We start from the raw sequence: 17,707 nt of genomic DNA, 5'->3' as shown, positions 1-17,707 counted from the left end.
GGATGAACATGATCAAAAGGTACAAACTTCCAGTTAGAAGACAAATAAGTACTGGGGATACAATGTACCATGCAATGACTATAGTTAACACTTCTTTTATGACATATGTGAAAGTTTTAAAAGAGTAAATCCTAAGAGTTCTCATCACAAGGGAAAAAACCTTTTACCTATGTGAGATGGTGTTCACTAAACTTATGTGGTAATGGTTTTATAACATATGTAAACCAAGTCTTATGCTGTACACGTTAAACTTACGCAGTGCCACATCTCAATTATATCACAATAAAAATTGGAGGGAAAAGGCTAACAGAGCCAGGAGAAGCCAACATTCAAATCAGTGCTTGTCTAGTCCAGCAGCCAAACACTGCTAATGACTTGGTCTCTACTCGGTTCTTGGTGGGGATGCTCAGAGATTTCTAAGAACAGTGGCAAAGGTTAAGAGCTGAGTCTGCTGGAGGGTGGAGCCTGGGTGGGGGAGAGGAGGGGCACCAGGGTGATGGCCATATTTACCTCTGGTGTTTTCCTTCCAGTGTTTATCCCATGTGCACTTCCGAAGCTCTTATTGAGCCCTTGGCTGTTGTGCAGCCTCCCAGGGAAGCTGCACCAGGGTTCTTTAACCACAGCTGATTAACTCCTCCTGGTGCGCCCACAGGGAGCTGCATGCCCGGTCTTAAAATACACCAGATGGGACAGAACCTTCTTCCCAAGTGCTCGAAGCTCTGTGCAGTGCTTGGTGCAGCCCTTCCCTCCTGTCCTAAAGGCTGATCTCAGTACAACTACAGCAGTTCTTCCTCTCTTTCCCCAGAGCATGACAAACCACAGCACCCCTTTACTAGAATGTACCATGTTTTCAAAAAGCCAGTTATAGAGAGAAGTAAGCGTTATGGGACAACACGGCTCCCCAGTTCAATTCTTCCATATCCCCTGCTCTGCGAGCGGAGGCTGGGAACCGAGGGGTTGGCTGCATTGACTCTGGTGTGGAGACTGAGTCTGTCCAATGGTCTCATGTTCTCAAGGAGAATGTGCACTCCTGGTTTGCTGAGAATCCAAACACACCCAATGGTCCCTTTCAGCCTGGGTGCAGGGCTCTTGTGATCCAGCTGCTCCTTGCTTATTTACTTCAAAACATGCTGGAGAGGAGCTGATGGGAAGTGCCTTACACAGCAACTCGTCACCACAGCAAGTTCCCAGCCCAGCTTGTCCAGTATCCAGTTTCAACCTTTAAACTAGTCAAGCCTTGACTGGTAATAAAACTCCCATTCTAGGACGAAGTTTCATTATCTCTGGGTCCCAGGTTCAATCTGCTCACCCCGTCCGGTGTGTTTTCAGCTGGCCCGCCTACTTCCCTGGGCATATGTCCTAGGACGGTGACCTGAGTTTATGGGAGCTCATGTGCTAAGCCCTGCTCCCCACCCCTGCCCTCAGGGCCCCTGAGGACACCTCGGACACCCTGTGTCGTCCTGGATGGCACTGAGGGCTCCTGGGCTTCAAACAGAAGACAGACGTGGCTGTAGCAGAAGCAATGAAGGGGTTTTAACTGTCGCTTGGCACGGGACTTGCCACAGTGTGCAGCTTCCCAGAAGCCCTGTGGGAGCTGATGTCCCAGGACTCAGGAATGCATAGGGTGCAACCAGAGGGGCCTGTGTGCCTGCCTCCCCAGGTGGGCGCACAGACTGGGAGTCCCCTGTTCCTCAGGAGAATGCCTGAAGGCTCATTTGCTGCTGCGGACACTGGTTGACAGGACCTGTCAGCTGCTAACTCTTCAAAGGAGCCAGAGGCCAGCCTGACAGGGAGGCCCTGCAGCTGGGGAGCAGCTGTGGGGCCCGATGTGGCAAGCCTCACAGGCTTGTTTGGATCCCAGGTTTCAGCTGAGATACTCAACAATAAGTTCCTCTGGGATGGTAGCCAGTGTACGTCCTGGCAGAACACCAAAGATGGGGGAGCGAGCACCCTTCCTATCTGTGGCTTCAGAGGTCACCGGTCTGAGTGGGAGGCCAGTACTGGCACATCCCAGCCCTGTAAGCGGGGCTGGCTGGTGAACCTCTCTGTGCTTGTCTCCTCCACCGTGGAACGGGGGAAGATGAGTGTCCCCGGTATCCCTCACAGGGTTACTGTGAGGATTACCCGAGTTAATACATGTACAACTACTTATAGCAGTGTCTGGCGGGAGTGCCAGATGAATGCAACTGCTGGTATTAGTAACAGTGATAACAACAAACCCCACAACATTATAAAAACATGTTGATGCAGTGAGACCATCCAGACAGCCTGTTCTCCAGCCTGTTCTGAGGTGAACAGCGTGAGGTTGGCCTGTGCCTCCATTATTTTGACCACGGCACACACTACCTTCACAGAGAACCTAAGGGAAAGATACCTGGACTTAAGTCAGATGGAACTTCGAGTGCTGGATCTGATCATTAGCACCAGCCTTGTTTCTTGAGAACGTCTGCTTGTCTGAAAAACAGGGATACGAATCCCTGTCATGTCAGCCTGTGGCATGGTTGGGAGACTGAGGAGATCAGGCCTGAGGTGACTGTAAGCAGGAGCCTAAGCAGACAGCAAGATGCCCTACAGTGGTGACCGTGCAGGTCCGGGCAGCTCGCTGGGCTCTGGGTGAGGAGGCTTCAGCACGAAGATCCCTGAGGCTTCTCCCTGGACCTCCCGAGACACTCAGCTCTCCCTCTGCCAGCATTAGGGTCTCTGGCACTTTCATCTCCCAACAGGGGCATTGATACATGGCACACCTGTGCTCGCACTGATCTGCTTGCTTTGTTCCCCCAACAAGCTTCCTCTCTACCGAGACGGAGACTGCATGGCTCCCACCTGCCCATGACGGTTCCGGCCCCGCCCCGGGTGTGGTCATCACTGGAAGGCCTAATCTGGACTGGGGCCCAGGGAGGGCCTGCGGTGTGAAAGGGATTATGAGAGATGTGAAAACCTGAAGCAAAGGACTTCCGCAGTCTTCCCACACTTACACCCGGGTGTATTCATCTCAGTACTTCAGGAAGCCCCTCCACTACTCCCAGCGCGCACTCCACTTTCTGAGCTCACACAGGTTTCTATGATGACTTTCAGTCACTCGATGCACTGTATCTAATGCCTGAGTAGTAAAGAGGGAAAATTATCTTGCATGTGCAATTCTTTAGAACTTACAAAGCACACGTTATCTCATTCCAGCAACCTGTCACAAAAGCAGGACAGGTTGTAGCAATTGTTAAACACCATTTTACAGAGGAGGAAACTGAGGGTCAGGGAGGCCACTGCTCAAGGTCGGATAACGTGTTAGAGCTTCACCTGAAACTCAGGCTTCCTGGTTTTTCATTTACCCACTATACCCACTACCCACTATCTTGGGTCCTTTCCTATCATTCTGGGTAAAAACACCTTCCAAATAGCTTAATATAAATTATTAAGATCTAAACATGTGGGAATCTCATAGGTAGGCTCAGTAAAACTGGCCTTGTCAGGCCAGCACATGCAATTCACTAGGAAGTATCACAGAGGGCTTTCCTGGTGGCTCCATGGTAAAAAAATCCACCTGCCAACGCAGGAGACACAGGTTCAGCCCCTGGTCTGGGAAGATCCCACACGCCTCGGAGCAGCTGGGCCTGTGTGCCACCACTGCTGAGTCTGTGCTCTAGAGCACATGCTCTGCAACAAGAGAAGCCACCGCAGTGAGAAGCCTGCCCACCACAACTAAAGAGTAGCCTCCGCTCACCTCAACCAGAAAAAAGCCCATGCAGCTATGAAGACCCAAAGAAGCCATAAATAAATAAAACTGCATATAAAGAAAGTGTCCCAGAGCAGAGGGAGGGAGTGTCGCGTCAGGTGGAGGACAGCCACAGAGCCAGAGCTGTGGTGGCGCCCTGCCTTCATACCTCCTCCAGGCCCGCTGGATGATCGCCGCTGCCTTGTTCTTTCTGCGGAACAGCTCCTTCCTGCTTCTTTCTCTCTGGATGATCTGCAGCCGCAGCTCTACGGGGAGAAGGTCAATGTTCACAGTCTGCCCAGGGAGGGGACCAGGAGCCGGATCAGTCTCCTTGGATAGCCGAGTGTCTTCAGACCGGGCCAAAGTCCCCAGCTTCCTGACTCCTGATCTCAACACCTCTGTGCTTGGTGGCAAATCTGAGGAGGTCCCTCCTGTGAGCTTGTCCTGTGTCACTGTGTTCCTTGGCGTCCGGTGGTGGAGAGGACTCTGCCCAGCGTGGACCACTTCCCCCTTGGCACTGCCAGGCCGGCTGGACCCGGCCGGGGAGCGCCTCCCTCCTCTGAGCTCCTGGCTGCGCCTCTTCGGGGAGGCACGCATGGCCTTGGGTGCTGCGTCCTGCCGCCGGCTGGCCTTCCAGTGGCTGTCCTGCTGTGGAAGACTTGTGGCTGCCCAGCTGGGGTCCTCGCCTTCCGCATCGGGCCCAGCCCCCTTGACATGGGACGGCTGCTTGGAGGAGCCTTTCCCCTTGTCACAGTGCTGCTCACCAGCTGTCTCACCTCTGGGCTTCTCGGCAGGGGAGACTCCCGCACGCCTGTTCGCATCACTGCCTTCGCTGGGGCTGAAGTGGACACAGGCAGATCGGCCTTTAGAATGTTCTCTGGCTGTTTCTTGGGGAGACAAGGAAGAAGGGGAGGAACCATTATTGTCCAAAACTTGGAGGGCAAGGCAGTTCTGCCCACTTGTTCACCAAAAAAATATTCAGACTTTTCCTTTCGTGTCACCATGATAGTGATAGTATGATTAGGAAAAATTGTTTAACTTCTTTTTCTAGTAATGGTAGGTTAGACAACCTGAAAGCCTTCCCCTACAGAAACTGAGAAATACTGACTAAAATATAATAAACGTTATTTTAAAAGCACCATAGTGCCTTCAAGAAAAATAAAAGAAATCCCTGGGGGCCAGAAACAAAGAGAAAACCGAGAACTCTAGTAATAAGCTTGTGAGCTGATCCAGCGACTGGCAGGCAGGTGGTAGTGGCGAAGTGGGCAACGGCTGGTCTTATTAAATAACGGATTGTTTTAACATCCAGATAAGAACAGAAGACAAGCCTTGCAGGCAGAAAGTTAACTGGAAACAGGACATTGCACGAAGTCAGGACTCTTGAGGCAGTAAACTCTTGGGAAATGATAATCCAGATAAAAATATCTTCCCAGCACTGCTGCTGCCGCTGCTGAGTCGCTTCAGTCGTGTCTGACTCTGTGCGACCCCATAGACGGCAGCCCACCAGGCTCCACTGTCCCTGGGATTTTCCAGGCAAGAGTACTGGAGTGGGGTGCCATCGCCTTCTCCGCTTCCCAGCACTAGAAGATGATAAAGAAATTTGTCTCAGCCTAGGTTCCAGATAGGGTAGAGGGTCATCCATGAGAGTTTGAAACCAAAGTGCTGTGCCTCACATAGGTTTGGTATTCATTTATTCTCAACCCAGAGGAAAAATTAATATAAAAATTAGTCTCAGGATGGTGGTATTGCAGGGGGCCTCATAGAAGCAAACACAGGCCGCACAGAGGGGACCTCCTAAAAATAACTTTGCAATCCAAAATTACAAAATACACAAGGAAACAGCCTACTATGAGGGATAGTTAACAGAGAAAAATAACAAGATTAGATCAACAAAAAATGTCAACTAATAGAACAATGTGTACATGCACATACATGTGCACAAAACGCACTCATTAAACACACAAAAGAAGTACAAAATTCAAGAAAAAAATTTTAAATAACTAAATATTATCTAAAGTGAAAATGTTAGTCTTGAACTTCTGCTTCTATAATGGCAGAATTAACGCATACTCAATAATCTAAAAAGCTAAAATATTACAACCACCTGTTTGACAGGTGGCGCTAGTGGTAAAGAACCTGCCTGCCAATGCAAGAGACATAAGAGACATCAGTTCGATCCCTGGGTTGGGAAGATCTCCTGGAAAAGGAAATGGCAACCCACTCCAGTATTCTTGCCTGGAGAATCCCATGGACAGAGGAGCCTGGTGGGCTACAGTCCATGTGGTTGCAAAGAGTCAGATACAACTGAAGTGACTTAGCATGCATGTACCTGTCTGAGGCACTGAAGAACTAACAAGGCCAAGATCCAAGAAAATCAGGTGACCAGGAGATGAATAAGGCATTTGGGGCTACATATCCCTAAGGAAATAAGCTCCTTGAGGTTTGGAGGACAAAACTTGGAGTCCAGATTCAGCCAAGGAGCACTGGATTGGACTCCTCGATGGCTGTTCCAGGGAGAAAAGGTGAACTGGCAGTGGACTGGCCCTTGCCAGCACTGAAAGCCCCACTCTGCATCATCTCAGTTCTGGGACTGCAGTATGGTGACCTTGGATTGCTCTTTCTCCTGAATGCCTGGCAGAAGTCAACGTAAATCCACCCTGGAGGAATTATTAATCATACCATGCTAGGCTTTAAGTCATTTCTCTAATTTTTTATACTCAATGGTCCAGTACTTAGTGAAAAATATACAGGGAGATGATACAAGAGAAAATTGAGAGAAGAAGAGAAGGAGAGAGAACAGACAATAAAACAGACACACAGGTCATCCAGACGTGTTTTCAGAAACGGACTTTAAAATAACTATTCTTACATGTGGAAGAATATGTATATTCTTCAGGTATGAAGGAAGGGTATATAAGAAAATAGACTTGCATCAGCTCATTTGTACAAAACAAATATAGAAGGATAATCTGGAAACTGAAGAGACTAGATCCGATGGAGTGGGGAAGTGATAGAGAGATGAGGGAAATGGAAACAGCAGCAGGATGAGGCGGGAGAGACGCTTTCCTGAGTGAAACTTCTGTACCGCTCTCTCAGACTCATTATAATGTTTCACATGTACCAAAACAAAATTTAAAAAAAAAACACCACAGTGAATCAAAATAACAATGAGATACCACTACACATGGTAAAAATCAAAAATACTAACATCAAATGCTGGTGAGGGTGAGAAGCAACAGGAACCCTCCTTCATTGCTGGTGGGATGCAAAATCGTACAGCTGCTTTGGAAGACTGTTTGGCAGTTTCTTAAGAAACAGAACATATTCTTATCATACAATCCAGCAATCCTGCTCTTTGGTATCTTCCCAGATGAATTAAAACCTTATGTCTACCCAACATCCTGTACATGGGTGTTTATAGCAGCTTTATTCATAACTGCCCAAACTTGAGGCAGCCAAGATGTCCTTCAGTAGGTGAACATATAAATAAATTGTGCTATATCCAGACAATGGAATATTATTCAGCAATAAAAAGGAGTGAACTAAAAGGAAATGAGTTTTTAAAAAATGAACGTGTACCAAAAAGAAATGAGCTACCCAGCCACACAAAATATTATGAAGTGAAATATTACTATCCTTGCATGAATAGTACTAATACATATTAATAAGTGAAAGAAGTCACCATGAAAAGGCCATATACTGTATGATTCCAACTATATGACATTCTGGAAAAAGGGAAAATTCTGGAGACACTAAAAGGCTCAGTGGTTACCAGGGGTTCAGGAAAGACAGTGGATTTTTAGGGCAGTATGACAGTTAATGTAATGTCAACTTGACTGGTGTAAGAGATGCCCGGAGAGTTGGTAAAACACTATTTCTGGGTGTGTCTGTGAGGGTGTCTCTGGAAGAGATCAGCTTTTCAATTGGTGACCTGAGTAAAGAAGACCACCCTCACCAAGGCAGGTCGGCATAGTCCAATCTATTTAGGGCTTAAACAGAAAAAAAATGGTGGAGGAAAGGTGATTTTCCTTTTTTGCTAGAGCTGGGACATCCATTTTCTCCTGCCCTTGGGCATAGGTGTTCCTGTTTATCAAGCTTTTGGACTTGGACCAGGACTTGGACCAAGATTCCTGGGTGGCTCAGTGGTAAAGAATCCACTTACTGATGCAGGAGAGACACAGGTTCAATCCCTGGGTCAGGAAGGTCCTCTAGAGTAGGAAATGGCAACCCACTCCAGTATTCTTGCCTGGAAAATTCCAGGGATAGAGGAGCCTGGCGGGTGACAGTCCATGGGGTCACAAAGAGTCAGACACAACTGAGTATGACAACTTAAACCATCAGCCCCTCGATTTCCAAAACTTTGGACTCAGACTCAGAGCATCTGTTTCCTTGTTTTTAAGCTTTCAGACTCACTGAGTCACACTGCCAGCTTTCCTGGGTCTCCAGCTTCCAGATGCCAGACTATGGGTCTTCTCAGCCTCCATAATCAAACAAGCAGTCTATACCAAATCTCCTTTAATGTCTGCCTGCTTGCCTGCCTATCTATCTGTCTGTCTGTCTATTTGTCTATCTTATTGGTTCTGTTTCTCTGGAGACCCCTGATAAAAGCAGTACAACTATTCTGTATGATACAAGTTATACAGAATGTGTAACACCAGGCGTGAATGCTGTTGTAAACTGGACTTGGGTGATAATGATATGTCAGTGTCAGTTCAGTTGAGTTGCTCAGTCGTGTCTCTTTGTGACCCCATGGACTGCAGCACTCCAGGCTTCCCTATCCTTCACCAACTCCCAGAGCTTGCTCAGACTCATGTCCATCAAGTTGGTGATGCTATCCAACCATCTCATCCTCTGTCGTCCCCTTCTCCTTCTGCCTTCAATCTTTCCCAGCATGAGGGTCTTTTCCAATGAGTCAGCTCTTCACATTATGTGGCCAAAGTACTGGAGCTTCAGCTTCAGCATCAGTCCTTCCAATGAATATCCAGGACTGATTTCCTTTAGGATTGACTGGTTTGATCTCCTTGCAGTCCAAGGGACTCTAAAGAGTCTTTTCCAACAACACAGTTCAAAAGCATCAATTCCCTAGTGCCAAACTTTCTTTATGGTCCAACTCTCTCATCCATACATGACTACTGGAAAAACCATTGCTTTGACTAGATAGATGGACCTTTGTCAGCAAAGTGATGTCCCTGCTTTTTAATATGCTGTCTAGGCTTTTCAGAGCTTTTCTTCCAAAGAGCAAGCATCTTTTAATTTCATGGCTGCAGTCACCATCTGCAGTGATTTTGGAGCCCAAGAAAATAGTCTGTCACTATTTCCATTGTTTCCCCATCTATTTGCCATGAAGTCATGGGGTCAGTTGCCATGATCTTCGTTTTTTGAATGTTGAGTTTTAAGCCAGCGTTTTCATTCTCCTCTTTCACTTTCATCAAGAGGCTCTTTGGTTACTCTTTGATTTCTGCCATAAGAGTGGTTTCATCTGCATATCTGTGGTTATTGATATTTCCCCCGGCAATCTTGATTCCAGCTTGTGCTTCATCCAGCCCAGCGTTTCTCATGATGTACTCTGCATATAAGTTAAATAAGCAGGGGACAATATACAACCTTGACGTACTCCTTTCCCTATTTGGAACCAGTCTGTTGTTCCATGTCTGGTTCTAACTCTTGCTTCTTGACCTGCAGGCAGGTAAGGTGATCTGGTATTCCCATCTCTTTAAGAATGTTCCACAGATTGTTGTGATCCACACAGTCAAAGGCTTTAGTGTAGTCAATGAAGCAGAAGTAGATGTGTCAGTGTCGGTTCATCAATTATTAACAAATATGCTATTCTGGTGTAGGGTTTTGATGATGGAGGAGTATGTGGATTTGTGACTAGGAGTATATGGGAGCTCTCTGTACTTCCTGCTCTATTTTGCTGTGAACTTAAAACTGCTCTAAAAAGCAAACTCTAGGGCTTCCCTGGTGGCTCAGTGGTAAAGAATTTGCCTGCCAATACAAGAGACATAGAATTCAATCCCTGATCTGGGAAGATCCCACATGCTGCAGGGCAACTAAGCCCTTGTGCTACAGCTATTGAGCCAGTACTCTAAAGCCTGGAAGCCACAACTACTGAGCTCGAGGGCTGCAACTACTGAAGCCTGCACTCCCTGGAGCTGTGCTCCACAGTAAGAGAAGCCACTGCAACGGCCTACTGCAGTGCATCTCTCACTGCAGTGAGAAGGCCACACACCGCAACTAGAGAGTCGCCCCACTTGCCGCAACTAGAGAAAAGCCCACACAGCAGTGGAGACCCAGCACAGCCAAAAATAGATAGGAACAACTTCAAATTCTTTTTTATAAAGCAAATCCTATCATAAAGAGACAAATAATGAAGAGATGATTATTAATAGATATTATTACACACTAATAACTAATAATGATAAAAATAATGTGATTTGGGTATTAGTAGAAACGGATCAGTGAGAAAGAACAGAAAGCTAAAAATATTCCCATTTACAAAAATAAAGATGGCATTTTGAATTAGATGAGGTGCTCACAGACCCTGGGCATGACCCCAGAGAGCAACACTATGCAAGCCTACTGCCAGCCCAGTAGCTCCAGACAGCTCAATGTTTATGGCTGCTGCTGCTAAGTCGCTTCAGTCGTGGCCGACTCTGTGCGACCCCATAGACGGCAGCCCACCAGGCTCCCCCGTCCCTGGGATTCTCCAGGCAAGAACACTGGAGTGGGTTGCCATTTCCTTCTCCAATGCATGAAAGTGAAAAGTGAAAGTGAATTCGCTCAGTCGTGTCTGACTCTTCACGACCCCATGGACTGTAGCCCACCAGGCTCCTCCATCCATGGGATTTTCCAGGCAAAAGTACTGGAGTGGGGTGCCATTGCCTTCTCCTGTTTATGGCTAGCATGACCACTTTTTCTCTAAAAAGAAACCATTCTATTACAAACTCACTATACAACAAATTAAATAGGAGACATTAAAAATTAGAAAATACATGTGTTTATTTTAAAGTGAGAAAAATGTTTTCTTGGCATAAAACCACAAAGAGAAAATCTCAGAAGAAAAAATGAAACAGAATTATAGGGTATCCAAAAAAGTTTATTATATATGAGAGAGAAAGGTTACTTTCCTTATTATATAAAAAGATTTTAGAACTATTAAGAAAATGAAAAACCAATATAAAAATTGACAAAGGATGTTAGTGAATAATCCAGAAAATAAATATACAAAGCCAATAAAAATATGACAAAATTTCATCTTACTAACTAGGATTTAGTAAATCCATTATTTGCCTAAGTGTTTAGAGAGAGTTTTTTGGTTTTTGCTTTTGAAAGGGTGGAACAAACTTCTTCAACCTTCTTGGTAAGAAGTTTGGCAGCAAGTTTAAAGAGCTATAAATATTAGAGATAAACACAAAACTTTATATGAAAAGCTGTTTGGTTTACATAGTCTGCAACACAGGCATGATTAAACAAACCATGCTGTATTCATAATCTGATATAATAATAAGCAGCTATTAACACTTTTATTGAAAACAAAGAAATGATGTAAGAATATCTCAAAACAGGATGTCCACAATTTCCTGATTTTAAGAAAAATTAGATAATTTTTTACTTTTACTGTATAATTGTTTACTTTTAAGATTTTTTAAAAAGATTTTTATTTTTAGGATTTTTATTTTTTCTTCTTTGTTCTTTTCTCTGATTTAAATTTTTTGGTAAAATACATTAACTAATTTTATAATTATGAGAAAATGTCATTTTCTGTTTAAATAAAAAGTACCCCACTACCAAAAAAATCCAGCAATTAGAATCAGCTAGGATGTGGGAAAGAACCCAAGATGGAATAAAAATAATAACAAATAAACCTAACACTATTACAAATAGATGAGGTAACCACACTAAAACGTGGAGAAGGGAACTTACCAAAATAACTTTGTAAAATCATATTTTGGCTGAGTACTGTAAGACTAAGGAATGTGTGAAAATACTGCGCTCTAGTTAGTAAATTTATTTCTCAAAGGGGTATGGGATGGCAATTCTAAAACTACTTTAGGTGTATAATGGGATTGAACAAATAAGCGTATATATCACAGATAACTGAAGCCAGATCTGTCAGTTGGGAGAAAAAAATTTCAAATAAAAAAGATAAAAGCTAGAATAAAATCTATGGTGTCAAATGCAATTGGAGGTACTGATATGAAAACAGTGTGTGTGTGATATACACAAATAGATGCCAAATAAATATAAAAATTTCTCAGCTCTCTCTGTTGAAAGGGCTTAGGAGCAATGACAGTCCAACAGTGGTATACACCTAGCACTCAGATCTTGGTTTCTATTACCATCTCCAACAAAAGGAACCAGGTTCAGTGGAGAAGTGTTGATTACAAGGCTTTGATGAGATTTCACATTTGAAGGCACTGATATGATCATATATTGAGAAGAAAATGGATTAGAGGAATCAAGTAGATAAGTAAGACCAGCTGGGAAGTTACTGCAATAGTCCAAGACAGAGATGAAGGTAAACAAATGTTAGGTAGACCATGTGGTGGTCCTAGATGAGATATGGAGAATGGATCTGGAAGATATTTAGGAAGTAAAGGTGACAAGACCTGGTGACAGACTGGATTTTGAGTGGTAAAGTAAAAGAAGAAAATGATCAGCTTTTACTCCTGGGATGGACATACAGATGGATGAATATGTCATTAACCAAGATCAGGAACAGGTTTACATGAAATCATAATCAATTCTATCTCGGACAGGTTGAGTTTGAGATACCCTGGGGATATCTAAATGATGACATAGTAAACAACTGAATATACATAGCTGGGGTAAGGAAAGAGGTAAGCAAACAGAGTTTGCTGCCTTAGCCACCGTGCATGTTCCAAATGTAAGGGCCACTGATACTCCCACCAGTCATACCCACTGAATCTCAAGCACTTAGCCAGTACCATACAAATATATATTCAACAAATGCTTATTATATCTCTTATGTGCCCAATACCCTGCTGGGATACAGAAGTAAGAGACACATTGGTCCTTCTGATAGACGGTTTAATGGCCAAGGATTCTTCCCATCTGAGGATCCATTCACCTTTCAAATGTGATTTTGCAATATGTCTGTGTCTCCACTCTCTTGAACTGGGCTGGCCTTGTGAATTGCTCTAATCCACAGAATGTGGTAGAAGGGATGTGATAGTTCCGGAGCCCAGGCCTTAAAAGGGCCTGTGGCTTCTGCTTTCCTTTTTCAGGACACCGCCCTGAGAACAGTATGAAAGTAAGAAGATCTAACTTACTGGAGGGTGAAAGGGCATGTAGAAGAGAACCGAGACACCAACTGCCAATAGCCAGCGCCAATTGTCAGAAATGTGGAGGAAGACATCGGGACTTTCTAGCCTGACCACCCTACTAGCAGCTACGAAAGCAAGCCCAGCTGATCCAGTAGAGGAACTGTCTAACCAACCCACAGAACTGTGAGAAACAATAAAGCATTGTTTTAAGCCACTTAGTTTGGAGGGTGGGGTGTTATGCCACTAGAGATAATCAATACAGAAACTGATACCTAAAAAAGAGGCTTGCTGGCCTAGCAAAAACCCAAAGCACTGACTTTGGGACTGGCTGGTGAGCAGAGGTTAGAAAGACAATGAAGTAACTATTAGTGAAGACTAGAGAAGTGCTATAGGAAGTTGCTATAGGAGTTGCTACAGGAGTCTGGACAAAAGAGAACCATGTAGTTCAGTGGTATGATAACTGGCAACCTGCAGTAACTTGGAAGACAGAAAATGGCTTAAGAGTTTTCCAGGAGGAATGTTGAAGAAAATATCAAATGGAATTTTTTAGCTGCATATGATAAGGTGTGGAGAGAAAGAGGGCTTCCCAGGTGGTGCTAGTGGTAAAGAACCTACCTGCCAGTGCAGGAGACATAAGAGACTCAGGTTCGGTCCCTGGAGGAGGACATGGCAACCCACTCTAGTATTCTTGCCTGGAGAACACTCATGGACAGAGAAGTCTGGCAGGCTACAGTTTATAGGGTCGCATAGAGTTGCATATGACTGAAGCAACTTAGCACGCACACACAGAGAAAGAAATAAGATAAAGAAAGAACTTTTAGCTAGACAAAAGAACTTCTAAGAATCTCAAGGGCATTTTTCCATAGTAGCCTGAGCCACCCAAAGTAGAGAAAGGCCTATTTGAAAAATAACCATTGATGTGGTTTTGGAACATGAAATGAACTCAATCAGATTCACAGGAAACCCATGAATATTTCTGAAATAATTGTATCACTGAGAGTACCACCAGCTTGACCTATGGAGGCAGTTTCAAACACAAAGGAGCCTCTGGGGTCTCAATTTCTCTTATGCTGGAAACAGGCTATGAAATCTACTCAGCTGCAAATATGGGCTACATCTCATTGAAAAGGAAGACTTCTCAGCAGGGCCAAGAACCCAGGTGGCACAGCCCAGAGCCAAGACGAATATGGCATAGAAAACACACAGAGGAGTAAAACCAGACCTTAATCAAGGCATATTTCATACCTCAGAGTAGGAGCCTTGCTAATGTATAACCAGGTGGCTTTCAGAACTGCTATGGACTAGTGACTGCTATGGAGAAGGCAATGGCACCCCACCCCAGTACTCTTGCATGCAAAATCCCATGGACGGAGGAGCCTGATGGGCTGCAGTCCATGGGGTTGCGAAGAGTTGGACGTGACTGAGTAACTTCACTTTCACTCTTCACTTTCACGCATTGGAGAAGGAAATGGCAACTCACCCCAGTGTTCTTGCCTGGAGAATCCCAGGGACAGCGGAGCCTGGTGGGCTGCTGTCTATGGCGTCGCACAGAGTCGGACACGACTGAAGCAACTTAACAGCAGCAGCAGCAGTGACTGCTATGTACCAATTTCTCCTCTTTTGGAACAGGAGTGTCTATTGTGGTTTGTGTGCATCCACAGTTGTTCAGTCGTGTCTGACTCTTTCTGACCCCATGGACTGTAGCCTGCCAGGCTCCTCAGTCCATGAAATTTCCCAGGCAAGAATACTGGAGTGGGTTGCCATTTCCTTTTCTAGGGGATCTTCCCAACCCAGAGATCAAGTCCAAATCTCCTGCACTAGTAGGTGGATTCTTTACCTCTGAGCCACCTGGGATTCTGTTCCTATCTCACCATTGCTTACTGGATGCATGTGTGGGCCAATGTGTGTTCTTGTTGACTGTTCTCTGAATCAGAAAGATTCACACATGGGGAATCTCACACAGGTCTCAAGATCCCAGATTTCAAACTTGATGTGTTAACTGGGATGAGATTTTTGGGTGCTAAAGATAAGGGGTAAAACATTTTAGATGTGGGAGAAATGTGAATAATCTGTGGCCAAAAAATAACTGTGATAGATTGTTTAATAGCAAAAATTACTCCCATCTTAGTATGCAAAGATGGATTCTATTTCTTTATGTTATTTAGTCTGGGATGGTCATACAACTTGCTTTGATCAACAAAATGTGGTGTGCACATTCTTGAGCCTATTCCTCAAGAAGACTTATAGCTTTTTCTCGTGCTTTGTTAGAATGATGTCCAAGACCACTGTGTAAGGAAGCCAGTCTAGCCTATGGGAGGATGAAAGGCCATGTAAAAGAGTCAAGGAATCCCAGCTGACAGCCACTATCAACTGCCAGATATTCAAGTCAGTCCATCTTAAAGCAACCAATTCAGCTGACCTCGACCTGAATGTAGCCACATGAGTGAGTGTAGATGATGCCTGAAGAGGAACTGCAAGACCCACCCACAGAATCACAAGAAATAGTAAACTGTTATTGTAAATCACTTAGTTTTAGGGTAGTCTGTTACACAGCATTAGATAACTGACGCAATCCTGATTTTACAGGTTGTATAGTCTAGTGGAAAAAACAGACAAGTAAGCCAGTAATCCACTAACAGTGCAAGGAGATGCTCTTTACAATAAGGATGCACAGGAAAGCCGTGGGAGCACACAGAAGGGAAAAAGCTTCATTTGGTGGGAATGCGTGAGTGTCAGAGGAAGGAGCATTCACTCTGAGAGCTAAAACATAAGATGCATTTTTAATTAACATGGGTAAGGGGACTGCTACATAACGATCCCAAGCTAAGAAAGAATTTGAGGAAATACAACAGGAAGGGAAGAAAAGAGAAACAGAAAAAATAAACAGAAAATAAACGATACAGTGGCAGACTTAAGTGCTTACATAATTACCTTAAATGTAAATGGTCTAAATAATATGAAACAAAAGAGCCCACAGTCCATGGGTTAGCGCTGAATCGCAAGGCAAAACACTTACCGTTTGGTTTTCTGGGTTCTGTTCTCTGCAAGTCTGAGGAGAGCTGCTGCTCCTTCTGGGGGGCTCTGCTTGGAGACCCTCTACCTGGAGATCGTCTGCAGGCTTTCCGCTCAGGGCCTTGGGCCTTGTCGCTGCAGGGGGGCTGTTTGCTGGGGGCCCGGCTCTGTCTGTGGGGCTCAGCTTGGGTTCTGGGCAGACAGAGAGGAGCATGGGGTCTGCAGGAATCTGGGCTTAGCCTTCCTTTCTGCTGTTCTGCCTCTCTTCGCTTGTTTTCTTCTTCTCGTTTCCTGGGAACAAAACCAAGGGCAGAGAGGAAAAAATTCAGAGTGTTACCTATTCAAGTATTCCTGAGTGAGATTTGATTTTTAAAAGGAGCTACCACAACACAGGGGGGATTTGGTAATTCACAATTTCACAGATTCCTGACTTTTCTATCTGAAAGGATGATGGAGCTGGAAAGAACCTTATAGTTCAACCTGTGCCCAGCAGGGACACATATGACATGAAACTGTTTGCTGAGATACAGCAGGATCCCATGGTTTGTGTCCCCAAGCTAGGGATCCCCGGAGCTGTAACTACACTCTTTTCTCCTGTTTCAGAAAGTACATCAGAATGCAACTGAGAATGATAAGCAGAGGGATAACCTTTAATCTTCTCTATTCATTAAAAAGACCACTGGCAAACCTTAACGATTACGTGAAAAAATACGCAAATAGACCTTGAGTAAGTCACTTTCCTGTCGAAGACTCAATTTCTCCAGGTCTAAGGCTCGTATGACAGCTCGTGTGTGTGCACGTGTGTGCTCAGTTTTGTCTGACTCTTTGCAACCCCAAGGACTGTAGCCCGCCAGACTTGTCATGGAATTTTCTAGGCAAGAATACTGGAGTGGGTTGTCATTTCCTGCCCCAGGGGATCTTCCTGAGCTAGGGATTGAGCCTAAATCTCTTGCATCTCCTGCATTGGCAGGTGGATTCTTTACCATTAGAGCCATCTGAGAAGCGCTTATATGATAGCTAATAATGCTGAACTGATTTAAGAGTCTGTTTGGATGTCTTGTGAAAGCCCCAGTGGCTCAAATGGTAAAGAATCTGCCTTCAAAGCAGGAGACTAAGGTTTGATCCCTGGTTCAAAAATATCCCTTGGAGAAGGAAATGGTTACCCACTCCAGTATTCTTTCCTGGAGAATACCATGGACAGAGGAGCCTGGCAGGTTGCAGTTCATGGGGTCACAAAGAGCCAGACACAACTGAGTGACCAATAGTTTTTTACTTTTCACTTTTGGAATGTCTTGATAAAATCAGGGCTATGTTTTATAATGAGATGGAGAGATTTCTTTTATCAGAGTATCTGGTATCAGGGTCTCTCTTAGTTGGGGGCCTTGTTTACACAAATATTTTAATAAGCTTGAGGACAGGATTGAGTGCTGGTAGAAGATGAGACCCTCAGGGCCTAGGTGATGACTGACTTTGAGGCTCCAGAGAAGAGGCCTGATCTCTCAGGATACAAAGAATTTACTTGTAGTTCCTGACAGGGAGGGAAGAGATGAAGAACAAGAGAGAGAACGGAGGGGGAAGAGGAGATGAAAGACTGGGTACCGCGTGGAGCAAGGGTGGGACAGAGAATCCGCCCAGGGTGAGGGGACAGCCAAGGACTTTAGGTCCGTGATTCACATACTTTAAGGAATGGGATCTCCTG

General features: G+C 44.8%; 1 protein-coding gene across 5 annotated transcripts in view; it reads right to left on the bottom strand.

Annotated features, from left to right (window-relative positions):
- Positions 1–17,707, bottom strand: part of INVS (inversin) — a 132,362-nt gene that overhangs the window by 8,324 nt on the left and 106,331 nt on the right. For 3 of the 5 annotated variants that reach the window (XM_025281801.3, XM_025281804.3, XM_025281805.3), the window contains 2 exons: positions 16,013–16,299; positions 3,879–4,596 (listed from right to left, as the gene is read on the bottom strand). In XM_025281801.3, the coding sequence (XP_025137586.3) occupies positions 3,879–4,596; positions 16,013–16,299 (1,005 nt within the window). Of the gene's footprint in view, positions 1–2,374; positions 3,101–3,878; positions 4,597–16,012; positions 16,300–17,707 lie in introns of all 5 variants that reach the window. The other 2 variants (XM_025281807.3, XR_006550017.2) reach the window with 2 other exon arrangements.

The sequence above is a fragment of the Bubalus bubalis genome, chromosome 3 (genome assembly GCF_019923935.1).
Source record: "Bubalus bubalis isolate 160015118507 breed Murrah chromosome 3, NDDB_SH_1, whole genome shotgun sequence".
In the NCBI taxonomy this organism is placed as follows: Eukaryota; Metazoa; Chordata; class Mammalia; order Artiodactyla; family Bovidae; genus Bubalus; species Bubalus bubalis.
This window is presented reverse-complemented; position numbering and strand designations above follow the sequence as displayed.